Source organism: Aegilops tauschii, chromosome 2 (assembly GCF_002575655.3).
Source record: "Aegilops tauschii subsp. strangulata cultivar AL8/78 chromosome 2, Aet v6.0, whole genome shotgun sequence".
Classification (NCBI taxonomy): Eukaryota; Viridiplantae; Streptophyta; class Magnoliopsida; order Poales; family Poaceae; genus Aegilops; species Aegilops tauschii.
The window spans coordinates 585,549,802-585,562,436 of NC_053036.3; the positions used below are offsets into that span (position 1 = coordinate 585,549,802).

At 44.6% G+C, this 12,635-nt stretch overlaps 2 protein-coding genes across 3 annotated transcripts; both read left to right on the top strand.

The window, feature by feature from the left end:
- The first annotated feature begins 670 nt into the window (after positions 1-670).
- On the top strand, positions 671-2,707 carry LOC109736123 (anthocyanidin reductase ((2S)-flavan-3-ol-forming)-like). The gene is made up of 4 exons (XM_073509073.1): positions 671-1,354; positions 1,522-1,722; positions 1,947-2,106; positions 2,244-2,707. The coding sequence occupies exons 1-4, from the start codon at positions 1,193-1,195 to the stop codon at positions 2,705-2,707; spliced, it is 987 nt and encodes a 328-aa protein (XP_073365174.1). The 5' UTR covers positions 671-1,192.
- A 3,104-nt stretch (positions 2,708-5,811) lies between these two features.
- Positions 5,812-11,565, top strand: LOC109736124 (CASP-like protein 5B3). Of its 2 annotated transcripts, XM_020295342.4 has the most exons (6): positions 5,812-6,197; positions 7,342-7,474; positions 8,890-9,049; positions 10,488-10,685; positions 10,932-11,148; positions 11,221-11,565. In XM_020295342.4, exons 1-5 carry the CDS (start codon positions 6,067-6,069, stop codon positions 11,051-11,053), a joined length of 744 nt encoding a protein of 247 aa, XP_020150931.1. In that variant the 5' UTR covers positions 5,812-6,066; the 3' UTR covers positions 11,054-11,148; positions 11,221-11,565. The 2 variants fall into 2 exon arrangements, with proteins under 2 accessions (XP_020150931.1, XP_040255799.1); XM_040399865.3 differs by lacking the exon at positions 10,488-10,685 and having other exon boundaries at positions 5,815-6,197.
- Positions 11,566-12,635: the final 1,070 nt, after the last annotated feature.

Consider the following 12,635-nt stretch of genomic DNA (forward strand, 5'->3'; position numbering starts at 1 on the left):
ATAGCCTTTAATATTAATCCTCCGAATTCTGTCAACATGTTATTTGGGACGTGGCTTAACGGAATAGATGCAGAGGCCGTATGTTATTTCTGCCGTATGCATCGTTCTGATGCAGAGGCCGGGAGACCCCTTTTCAAAAATAAAAATAAACGCACGCTCGACGCTCGGCAGCACGGGCGCGACGCATCGTGCACGTTGAATGCAAACGCAACGCAGCCTGGACCATTGGAATCCTCGCCTGTTACCGTACAAAGTGCACGGCGATACCTACTGAGTAAACAACCACCAGCTACATCATCACTTTCTTGGTGAGATCACGAGCAAGGCATTGTATGCATTGCAGGTCACCTTCAGCTGCCAAAAAAAAACTCGTCATCCGCTGCAACTTGTCTCGGTTGTGAGTTGTCTACACTTGTCCGTTTACGATAAGCAGATCTGGAAAATTACTTGCAGGCTCCCTACTTACAGAGCCAACCATCCCTCTCTTCGCCGTTGCCGGTACTGATTGAGTGGTGGCCGGCGATGTCGGCGGGTGAGGGAAGGAAGACGGCATGCGTCACCGGAGGGAGCGGTTACATCGCCTCAGCGCTCATCAAGCTGCTGTTCCGAAAGGCTACGCTGTCAAGACGACCGTCAGAGACCCCGGTTCGTTTCTTGTTTCTAGTTCTGTCTTGTATGTACTATAGCAATCTTCCTTTCAGAGTTTGACCTGAAATCTTTAGGTTCTTCACTCTTCAGTCTCGACTGGATAAGCCATGTCTTTTTTTGTTTATATAGTGTGTACTCCCCAAGGTTTTGGTTACCGAATGAGGCAGTTTTACCGAGGGGTACTGGAAAATGTGGTTACCACGGTTACCGAGAATATTTTAAGCGAATTTTGTAGTTGAATTTTGAATTCAAATAAATGAATGAACGAATATTCGAACCAGAGACCTCTCAAAACAGGAACTAGGTTGCTACCAACACGCCAGAACCAACTCTCATGGCATTAATTAGATCCTACATACTTTACAATAAATTGAGTGTTTAAATTAAAAAAATTAAAAAATGGTATTTTTTGCTCGGTATGGTGATTTACCGAGGGGCACGGAAATACGCGGTAACCATGGGAAATCTTGAAATTTTGACTGGTAACCAAAAGAGTGGTACTCCCTGAGGTTAAAATTTACTCTGTACTTTGTATTAAGATGACATGGAGAAGAACTCCCACTTCAAGGACTTGCAAGCGCTTGGCCCCCTGGAGATCATCCGTGCCCAGCTGGAGGTGGAAGGTAGCTTCGACGATGCAGTTTCTGGCTGCGAATACGCCTTCCTCGTCGCTGCTCCAATGAACTTCAGGTCAGAAGATCCTGAGGTAAACACCAATCACCCATGCACACCCTGAACTTCGTGCCCGTCACTTTGTGTTCTCAGCTAGTATTTGACAACTTATTCTCGGCCACAGAAGACGTGGAAATGTTAGTGTATGCCAGTACATTTCCCTTTCAGAGATAACTTAGGGTGCTTCGTGTTTAACGGCAGAGAGATCTGATTGAACCCGCCGTCCAAGGAACACTCAACGTGATGAGGTCGTGCGTGAGAGCAGGGACAGTGAAGCCGGTGATCCTAACATCGTCGGACGCCGGCGTGTCCAGGAGGCCGCTGCAGGGCGGCAGCCACGTGTTGGACGAGGGTTCCTGGTCAGACGTCGAGTACCTCAGAGCCAATAAGCCACCAACTTGGGTACATACATACTCCCTCCATTCACGAATATGAGATGTTTTAATTTTTTTTCTAAAGATGTGTATAGACTTGTTTCAGTGTGTTGTTTTTATGTAGCCCATAATATGAAATATCCAAAATATCTTATATTTGTGAACGAAGGAGTATGTCTTTGTGTTCAGTCTCTCTCGCCTGGACCTTTACTATGTCGACGTAACACTGGTGTTGGTTGATTTACATTGTAGGCCTACGCGGTCTCCAAGGTGCTTCTAGAGAAGGCGGCGAGTGAATTCGCAGAGGAGAACAACATCAGCCTTGTCACCGTGTTGCCGGTGTTCACCGTGGGCACGGCGCCTGTATCTAACGCCGGAACCAGCGTTCCCGTCATCCTCTCCATGTTGTCCGGTGAGAAAGGCCAGCATTTCTCTATATACATTTCTCAGTGCTTGGCAATGGAAAGATGTGTAGCAAGTAAGCCCTGATTTCAGCCCCATGCTCTTTTGACCGGTGTCCTGCGACTACCTGTCCTCTACATTTTGCAGGCGACGAGGCAAAGCTGCATGGCCTGATGGTCCTGCAATCAGTCAAGGACTGCGTGGGGATTAGCCACGTCGACGACCTCTGTCGCGCCCAGGTGTTCGTCGCGGAGAATGAGTCCTCGTCGGGTAGGTACATCTGCTGCAATCACAACACTACTGTCTTGCAGCTCGCCAGTCTCCTGGCAGAGAAGTACCCACAATACAACGTGAAACCTGTACGGTTCGTGAACCTTTTTCCCAACACACACACACGCCTGTTATTTTTGGTTATGGGTTTAACACCATCCATATGTTTCTGCAGCTTTGATGGATCCTGCAAGAGCCAAGAGTGTGTGTCTCATCAAAGAAACTCATCGGGGAAGGGTTCGTGTACAAGTATGATGACCTGGGTGAAATCTTCGATGACCTCGTCAAGTACGGCAGAACCACAGGGATTCTACCCTACTGATGTTTCCACCAGCTACTGATCTGTATGTGTTTGGAACAAAATGATGTCATCTCAAATAAGTAATTTTTTTGGAAACGATAGGGGTTTCCCCTGTCTCTTTTTTAAGCCAAGGCCACGAAACCAGCATCCAAACGATTTACAGCTCTCGGTGAGCAACCCAAAGTAGCTGCCACAGACTTAAGTAGAGGGTTCTAAAACAAGTGGCCCAAGATTACAAACAAAAATAGGGGGATCACTCGACATCGAAGGATATAACAACAACAAGATATGCAAGTCGAGCTCCCACACTAGCCACTATGCCAGGCTATTCTAAGCAATCCCCCTCGTCGATGATCCAATAGTCTTAAGCACCGGAGGAGAAGAGCACCCTGGGCGTCTGTGTATAAGATCTTCCACTACCTGATCAGTGCCCCAACCAAATCCAGAACGCAATGTATGCTTCGCCATTTCCCCCCTGGAAAACAAATTCAATCCGGAACAACCATAAGCCCCACAAAGTAGCAGATGTAATAGTATTAACAGCCTCATGTTTTTCCTCTATTTCCAGAGGGGCATTAGAGACATAAAAAATACAGGTATAGAAATACCATTACTATCATCAATAATAGACCAAACTTCTTTAGCAACAATACAATCAAAGAAAAGATGTTGAATGGTTTCATGATTACTACAAAAGACACATGTAAGATCATCCACATGTCTTCTTTTGGCCAAATTATCCCTAGTCAGACTTTTATTATTGAAGATCAACCATAAAAACACATGGATATTTGGAGGAACCTTAATTTTCCATATAGAATCTTTAATTTCAGAAGAGACCCCACCAAAGTTAATCAACTTATAAAACAACTTAACAGAGTATTTTCTAGAAGGCTCGAACATCCAGACTGGTATATCCACATTATCAGAAGGAGTATATTGTTTGACCAATTCAACCAAACTAAACCACCTAGGCATAGTCAGATCATCCACACATCTTTTAAATGTTAGATGTAGACAACTTCGATCCCATAGTTGGGCAATTGTGGCATCTTGTTGTTGACAGATTTAAAAAAGATCCCAGAATAGGGTTCTAAGTGAACAATTTCCAATCCAGATATCATGCCAGAAGGCCACATTTTCACCATTCCCAGGAACCCATTTATAAAAGGTTTTGGCAGCAGCAAAAGCCCGGGACACACTTTTCCAAAAGGGAGAACCCACACCAGGTTTGGCCCAAAGAATATTAGGATTATTAACAACATATTTATAGCAGAGTAGTTTTTTCCAGTCACTGTCTCTCCCATCAAAAAATCTTTTGCTCCAGGAAGCAAAAAATGCCATATTATACTCTCTAAGATTGGGCACACCCATCCCCCCAATCTCTTTCTTCATAGAGATGAGCCCCCATTTAGCCAGATGGTATTTATGCTCATCACCTAGGTTACCCCAAAAGAAGTGTGACATTTGTGAAGTAATAACTTCAATAAACCATTAGGGAACTTCATAACAGACATAAGTTAGGTTGAGATGCTAACAATGCAAGTAGTCAAAAGAACCAATTTGCACCTATAAGAAAGATTTTCACCCGGCCATCCAGAAATGTTTTTGATAATCCTATCAATAATAGGTTGGATGTCCTCTCTTCTGATTTTTTTTTTGAAATACAGGGGAACACCAAGATATTTAAAGGGGAAATCCGCAATCCGACAACAAAAATTTTGAGCAAGTTTTTTAGACATATCCTCAGATACATGAATGGTTTGAAGGTCACTTTTATGAAACTTAATATTCAAGCCAGAAAGTTTTCCAAAGCAAGCCAATAGCTATTTCAGATTTCTAGCATGGTCCAAAGTGTCATCAAGGAAGAGAAGAGTGTCATCATCATATTGTAAACTGGCCACTCCCCCAGGAACAACTTGAGGCAGAAGCCCAACAATTAAACCATGGTGAGCTGCTTTAGAAAGCATTTTGGAAAACACATCTACAACTAGGTTAAATAGCAAGGGGGAAATACGACCCCCCCGCTTCAGACCCCCCCCCCCCACACACACACACACACGCACACACAAAATGAGGACCATTGGTGTCATTAATTCTAACCTGGAAAGATCCCCGATCGAGAATTCTATAGATCCAATCAATCCACTTACTACCAAAGCCTCTATAAGTGGGCATCTCCACAAGGAAATCCCAGTTCACGCCAAAAATTGGTGCCCAAGTGAATATTAGGCTTTGGTTCTAGGGCAAAAAGGTTTGTATAGAAAGAAGTAGCAACATCCAACATATCAGAAGTAGAGGTGACAAGACCATCAGGTCCATCTAACTCAGTTAAATGGTTTTTACGATGCCTGTGATTAGCTACGGCCCGAAAATATGCATTGTTGCGATCACCTTCAAGGATTTTCTATCTCTTGATCTCTGCCACAAGGCAGTCTCTTCTTTTTTCCAGATTTCATCTAATTCAAGTTAATTCATTTTCATCCTATCAAAATTAGCCACAGACAAAGGTTGAGATTCAGATAAAACATTAAGAATGTCATACTCCATAAGGAGAGCCTTCTTCCTTTTTGTAATAGCAGCTTCAATATTAATATCCACCCTTTAATTTTTTTCCTAAGGATTCTAGTTTTGCTAAGCCAATTGTCAATAGAAGAATTGGAGTCAGAAACAAAATTCCAAGCATCACTAACAACCTGAGCAAAACCAGGCTGAGAGAGCCACCATTTCTCAAATCTAAACATAGAGATTATTTGAGGGTCCGCTTTAGAGATGCCTTAAGAGAGCGGCAGTGGCTTCTTCTGTGTCTATAAACTCCATGCCGCGAGAGAGAACGGGTTGTAAAAAATAATTTAATACTACTACATAGGAATAGACATATTCACACATTTTCCATTACGGACCTTGTTGGTACCGTTCTATTTCTCCATGCTAGCGGAGTTTATCTACTTGGATGATTGATGCCTCAAGTTTTACCACACTTCCAATTAAAAAAAAAATGTTTTACCACACTCCTGCCATCATTCTTGCTCTTGGAATCGTTCAATGCAGCTTCCCGTTTGGTACAAGGGTAAAGCGTAAAGCTACCTGGGATCACATGGCCCTGCTCGCCCTAGCCAAAACTGACAGGACACGGTGATTTCTTGGCAATGGGCACCTGTTACCCATATAGGGAAAAGTGAAAATGATGTGAAATTCCTGCTCTCGTCTTTTGCTCATCACCTTTCCCATCTATCTATCTATCTATCTCACACGAGCCAAGTCAAGTGCACACAACAAGGTAGCTGGTGCTGCAGATCCTGCCCGGCTAGCCAGGAAGGACTCCATCAGTCAGGTTCTCCGCCCCGCCCACCTCTCCCCACCGCAGCAAGCGAAGCCGAGGCAGGGCAGAGGCAGAGGATGAAGTGCATAGTGGGGAGCCCGGGGACATGGAGCGGCATGGCGCTGCGGGTGTCGCAGTGCGTCTTCGCCGCCGCATCCGTCTTCGCCATGTTCTCTGCCTACGGCTTCTCCAACTACAGCGCCTACTTGTACTCTCTCTCTCTCTCTCTCTCTCTCTCCCTGCCACCAGTTTCATTCTACAGCAAATTAGTGCTACTTCTCCGCTTGCTGTGATCTGTGTGTTGGGATGAATTCCTACATTTTTCTTTCCACTTCTAGTTTCGGTAATCCTTTCTTGAATGCCCTTCCCTCTGTGCGTTTTCTTGCAAATTCATGAGCATCACTCAAGTAGCATCCCCAGTGCTTCGAGCTCAAGCTGTTACTTTGGTTGTAAAATTCAGAGTCCCTCCCTCTTGGAGTTTTTGGGGGAAGTTTCCTGTACAAAAGCCTAGATGCATGCTGTTGGTGCCTGATGAATTTTTTTCCATTCGGCTTCATGCCATACAAATCACTGCCCAATTTATCTTAGATATACACCGCCAGAAAAGGAACACCATATTTATTAGTTAGATAGAAAGAAGAAAAAAGAATCACGTCTGAGCTAGTAGTAGAATATTTATAGAACCCTTCTTGAGAAGCAGACCAAAACAGAGGAGATGATTAATTACTTGAAGAGTAGATAAAGGACAGAACAACTGAGCTCGCCTGAACCGTCCTTTCAGTCTCACTTCCTAGATTAGCTGATTTTGTTGAAGCTGCCCTACCAAGGATTCATGTTCAGCTAAGGTGATTGCTGCTGGAAATTGACTGACAATTGAACTGTCCCTGGAATTTTTCCGAGTAAAACTTCGCTTGGTGTGATCTAATCACTGGGGTGTTGAGGGGCCGGTATTCGTTCCAAGCCTAATTCCCAGCAGGAAGGGTGAACAACACCATACTTGTTCAAAAATGGGACTGGGATATTGGACATGTTTTCTTTATGTATGTGCTTGTGTCAGCGTACGTGTAAAGAACGAAGCCTCATGTTTTCCGTTTACATACAGTTTTTCTTCCCATGATAATATTTTATTATCAGGATTGTAAAACTTAGGCTCTGTGTGCCAACATGTGACTTGTCTTGACTGCTGTGTCTGTGCCGGTGAGCGCCGATGATTTATCTTTTTCATATCAAGTTCATATCATTGAGACTATGAACTGCATAAGTCTTAAATGTGTTGTCTACTCTTCAGAATTGCCTTGGCAGGAGCTCGTTGTGTTGACATCAACTAACGCGTGTATTATGGTCTCCTGCAGCTACATGAACTTTGCTTCGGTGCTGCAGTTTCTGTGGAGTTTGCCCCTTGCTTGTCTGGATATCTTTTCTCTCAGGAATGAAAAGGATCTTCACGCACCGGATCGTCTATTGCTCATTGTTATCATTGACTGGGTAAGTCGTTCGCTTTGTCACCTCTATTGTCCATGGAGCTACGTCTGAATTAGTTGAAAGCAGGCACCGCAACAATTGAACCCAGATTTTATATCAATGTTAGTTCTTAGGAAAACAGAAATTCAGGATTAGTGCAACTCATGCTTCTCTGTTGGCTAAGTTCTTGTTTTGCCTCACTTTAAGAGAATAGGATAGCCTTAAAGAGACTTGTTGCCACAGATAGATTGCAGCCCAGTTCGCGCTTTCGGTCACTCTGGCATTCATCACGTGGTCGCTGCAAGCTGCGTCTTCTTTCTCCGGGTTATGGCTACTGGTCTCGTTCTTCTAGTGATCTCAATAGGCGCTTTGAATCACCGTCGCGTCATGCTAATTGCCAGTTTTTTCTTTTTTTTGTTGCGGGAAATGCTAATTGCCAGTTAATGATTGCATTTTTTAAGGGCTAACTTCCAGTCAGGAGGGTAAATCAGTTGAGTTGCAATGTGCTCAGGACACTTGTTAGATTTCAGTTACCGGCGTCCTTCATCACTTATTGATAGACTGCACGTCTGATAGCTTGTCTTCAGTGAGGTGGAATAGTTATTGTTTAGGTGATGTGGGATCACTAATATGGGGTACCTATTAGTGCTCCAAGTGGCTTTTGTCTTTACTTTTTTTGCGGATTGCTGTTTTTCTTTTGATGGAGTAGGGTACCAGTAGCAGGTAGTACATTTGTGCAGTGTAGTCTGCATAATAATGCAGCCAGTCACTTTCATCTACCAAAAGGAGTACTACTCCCTCCTTTTCGGTTTATAGGGCTTATCTCAAGATTTTAGTTTTTCCATTTTATAAGGCTCAATTTGGTTGTTTCCCATCACACATTCAGATTTCAAGGTGCATTAAATCATTGCATGCAAGTATTAAGAGAAAATTGACCAATGCATGTAATTTATGCATGCATGCATTGGTAAACATATTTTTTTGAGGAAAACAAGATAATTAATTGGGTGCTTTTGCAAACTACAAAAAATATTCCACCACTCATCATTTATCTTGGTTGATGAGATTTTTGAATTAAGCCTTATAAACCGGAAAGGAGGGAGTATCAGTTACTGTTCCACGCACCTGCCAACTGTCTGATGCAAAGACAATACACTTACCCCGAGCAGTACTAAGCAGGATTTTATTTGGCGACCAGTAGGCGCGGGTCGACCGGCCGAATTTTGGTGGGTCAACGTGCGTCCGTCAGATCCAAGGCATAAGACCGTCGTCATATAAGGCTCCCATGTAGTTTTTCCTTCTCAGAGCCAACAAGCCACCAACTTGGGTACACAAATACCAAAATTTTGTGTTTCGTCTCTCTCCCCTGGATATTTACCATCAATGGAAGTATGTCAGGCATGCACTTTTGTATTGGTTTCATGTAATCTGCAACGCAGGCATACGGGGTGTCGAAGGTGCTTCTGGAGAAGGCAGCGAGCCAATTTGCAGAGGAGAATGGCATCAGCCTCGTCACCGTGTTGCCGGTGTGCACATTGGGCGCGGCGCCGGTCTCCAAAGCAAGATCCAGCGTTCCGGCCGTCCTCTCCTTGTTGTCCGGTGAGAGATCGAGGGGCATCCCTGCTAGCAATCTTCTTCTTTTTTCTTTTTTTTTTTCAACTTGATCACTTGCTGCTTATAAGCTGAAAGGTACAGCAAATTAAAAAGCTCTGAACTGTGGGAAACGATAACCATCATCCGGCGGCTTATAGCGCATCGTCCGCCCGCCCCTCAGACGCACACCACCAGTCCCATGTGGAGCCATCACCGTGCATCCTTTTTTCCCTTCTTATCTCCGTACCTAACGACGTTCCCTTTTTTCCCCATCATTCATTCTCTACGTCTAGTTTCTTCCTATCTAACAAAGATCGGCCAACGGCCCTTCGAGGCATTCTCTACGTCTAGCTGTGGGAATCATAGCATGCCTCCATAGAAGATGAGGTTTCACAACAAAAACCTTGTTGCAGAAAATCAGAGAAGAGGAGGTTTTGCAACAAAAGCATTGTTGCAGGAAATTAGAAAAGAGGATTCAACGAATCACGTCACACAATCGAACGGCTCGTGAGGCGGCGGATTTTTTAAAAAGATCCACCGACCGACTCGTAGCACGCCGCCTAAACTAAAGTTCTCTGTTATTTCCGGGTGCTACCATTATAACCATCATCCGGTGGATTATAGCGCATCTTCTGCCGCCTCATACGCGCGGTACGCGTCCCATGTGGGGCCATCACCAAGCATCCCTTTTTCCCTTCTTATCTCCGTAGCTAACGACCGAGAACCACTCGTTCCCTTTTTTCGCCTCGTTCATTCTCTACGTCTAATTTCTTCCTATCTAATAATGATCGGCCAACGGCCCTTCGAGACATTCTCTATGTCTAAGCTCTGTAGTCACAGCATGCCTCGATGCAACGCGTCTCTCCAGCGAAGTGTTGACCTTGTCCTTGACGAGAAGCGCTCCATGGCCAGTGGCCGGTGCAGTAACCTGTGAGTAGGTACCTGCGCAGCTGGTGCGTAGATACTGTCAGCCGGCCACCGCGATGCTGCCTTCCGGCTGCGCATGCGCTGGAAGCCGCCAGACCGCACCGCCAACCTCTGTGAGGCATGCCGCCGCTGGAGCTGCATCTGCCGTCGCTCGCCGTTCGATGTCGCTGCCGTCCTGGAGGAGCGCCGACGTCCATGACTCTCGCCTCCTCGAGCTCAGACGCAACAGGTCTGTTGCAATTTTTGCAGAAAATTAGACGCGGCGGAAGATGTTGTTGCAATTTTTGCAACAAGGGTCTTGTTGCAGAAAATTAGATGAGACTGGAGATGCTGTTGCAATTTTTGCAACAAGGTTTGTTGGATTTTGTTGCGGAAAATTATACGCGGCGGGAGATGTTGTCGCAATTTTTACAAGGGTCTTGTTGCAGGAAAATAGAGAAAAAGAAGTTTTGCAACGGGTCATGCTACAAAAAATTATAGAAGATGATGAGGTTTCATAATAAATGTCTTGTTGCAGGAAATCAAAGAAGAGAAGATATTGCAACAGAAGCATTATTGCAGGAAATTAGAAAAGAGGATTTAATGGATCGCATCACACAATTGAATGGCTCGCGAGGCGATGGATCATTTAAAAAGATCCACCGGCCGACGCGTAGCACGGCCCCTGAAGTAAAGTCCTCTGTTATTTTTGGGTGCTACCAACTGAAACTTGGAGGTACGAGGCGATTGTAGACAAATTGTTACTACTATTTTTAAACGTGGCAAAGATTTGACAGTTTCAGTGATTAAGGTGAAGAGAGTTGAACGGTCAATTAAAGGGCGAAAACCTAGATTACAAACTCCGGGTGTTACCAATATGATGGACTTATCATATTGCTATTTTTCTTATCACTTGGGCAGTCTATTAACCATTATAACTCTGGTGATCGGTGACAATGGCACATGCCCATACATATTTCAGGTGACGAGGAGCAGCTGGCCATCCTGGAAGGCGTGCAGTTAGTCACCGGTTCTATGTCGATAGTCCACGTGGAGGATGTCTGTCGCGCCGAGGTGTTCGTGGCGGTGAACGAGTCCTTGTGAGGGAGGTACATCTGCTGTAGCTACAATACCACTGTCGTGCAGATCTCCCGTCTCCTGGCAGAGAAATTCCCGCGTTACAATGTGAATGCCGAACGGTACAAGAACAAATTCCCAACATGCACACGTGTGTCAGACTAGAGTGAGCCACTGACACGTGTTTTCTGCAGATTTGTTGGATGCCCTACGGAACCGAGAGTGTGCATGTCGTATCAGAAGCTCGTTGGAGAAGGGTTTATCTTCAAGCACGAGAGCCTAGGTGAGATATTCGACGACGTTGTCGAGTACGGTAGCACCACAGGGATTTTGCGTGATTGACATGTTCTTTAGCCACAGATTTATATTTGATCGATCAGAGCAATAAAATGTGCTTTCATATAGGTGAAATCTCGTGACTGTGTTTTGTCTGCTTGAATTTGTAGCTCCCTTTGCACCGTATTATTTAAGAAAATTGTAAAGGGAGACAGGATATAAACTCATGAGCAGTTTTAGCATGGTCTCGCTTTATCAACCCCAAGAAACTCTGAATACTTGCCGTCATCCTTATTGTTGAAGTTTGGCAATGCAAACTTCTAGTGTATTTCATATTGAGAAAAGTCTACAATACAACCTTGAACTAATCACACGGTTTAAAACTCAGTTCTGAACTTGAAAAACAATCAACATATACCCCTAACTAACCACGAGGTTCAAAAATCAACGACCCTGGTATTGGTTTGACCTAGTCAAGTGGTTTTTGTTAGGAATAGGATGAGAGCACATGTTAATTTCTAGTTGTCATGTGCTAATTAAGGAACTGACATTGTAATCTCTAACTACCTTGAGCAGTTGCACTCTCTCTCACATATTAGCAACAGCTAATTGTTGTTGCCATTTTATCTCACACATTAGCAACCGCTTCTTGCGGTTAGAATTGCTCTCACAAAGTTGTAACTGCCTCTTGTATAAATAGTCTTGGATCAAAGAGAATCGCATCAGTTCAATCATTCACTTTTCACTTTTACACGTTATCAGCATTTGCTCTACGGAGAGAGTGAGAGAGCCATCACGAGAAAGACAAGAGAAAGGTAAGAATCATGGCATGAAAGGACATGTCATCCCTGGCTGTTGCCTTTGCCTGCTTCATCCAAAGGGAGAGCCGTCACTTTCCTCGCACACATCGCCATCGCGCTGCACGTTGTCGTCATGGTCTTGGTCCAAGGAGTGTCCCTCGTCGCCGCTTCTTCACCAGGAACCATCGCATGGTTATGCACGCCATGGCAACCACTCACTTCGTGGGCAAGCACCAATGGTGCACTAGGCTGGACCTTTCGCTCCGGCCGCCGCTGTCAATGAAGACGTACTTGTACCACGTTGTTACCTCTTGAGCACTGCGTTGGTTTTTCCTTGAAGAGGAAAGGGTGATGCAGCCAAGTAGTGTAAGTATTTCCCTCAGTTTTTGAGAACCAAGGTATCAATCCAGTAGGAGGCTACGCGCGAGTCCCTCGCACCTACACCAAACAAATAAATCCTCGCAACCAACGCGATAAGGGGTTGTCAATCCCTACACGGTCACTTACGAGAGTGAGATCTGATAGATATGATA

What these genes read in the sequence shown, in the direction of transcription:
- LOC109736123 (XM_073509073.1), top strand. Translation starts at nt 1,193, where the DNA reads ATGGAGAAGAACTCCCACTTCAAGGACTTGCAAGCGCTTGGCCCCCTG. An exon ending in CCAATAAGCCACCAACTTGG is followed by an intron (nt 1,723 to 1,946) that starts GTACATACATAC and finishes TTTACATTGTAG; the next exon opens with GCCTACGCGGTCTCCAAGGT. An exon ending in CATCCTCTCCATGTTGTCCG is followed by an intron (nt 2,107 to 2,243) that starts GTGAGAAAGGCC and finishes TACATTTTGCAG; the next exon opens with GCGACGAGGCAAAGCTGCAT.
- LOC109736124 (XM_020295342.4), top strand. Translation starts at nt 6,067, where the DNA reads ATGAAGTGCATAGTGGGGAGCCCGGGGACATGGAGCGGCATGGCGCTG. An exon ending in TCCAACTACAGCGCCTACTT is followed by an intron (nt 6,198 to 7,341) that starts GTACTCTCTCTC and finishes GGTCTCCTGCAG; the next exon opens with CTACATGAACTTTGCTTCGG. An exon ending in CGTCCTCTCCTTGTTGTCCG is followed by an intron (nt 9,050 to 10,487) that starts GTGAGAGATCGA and finishes GTCTTGTTGCAG; the next exon opens with GAAATCAAAGAAGAGAAGAT.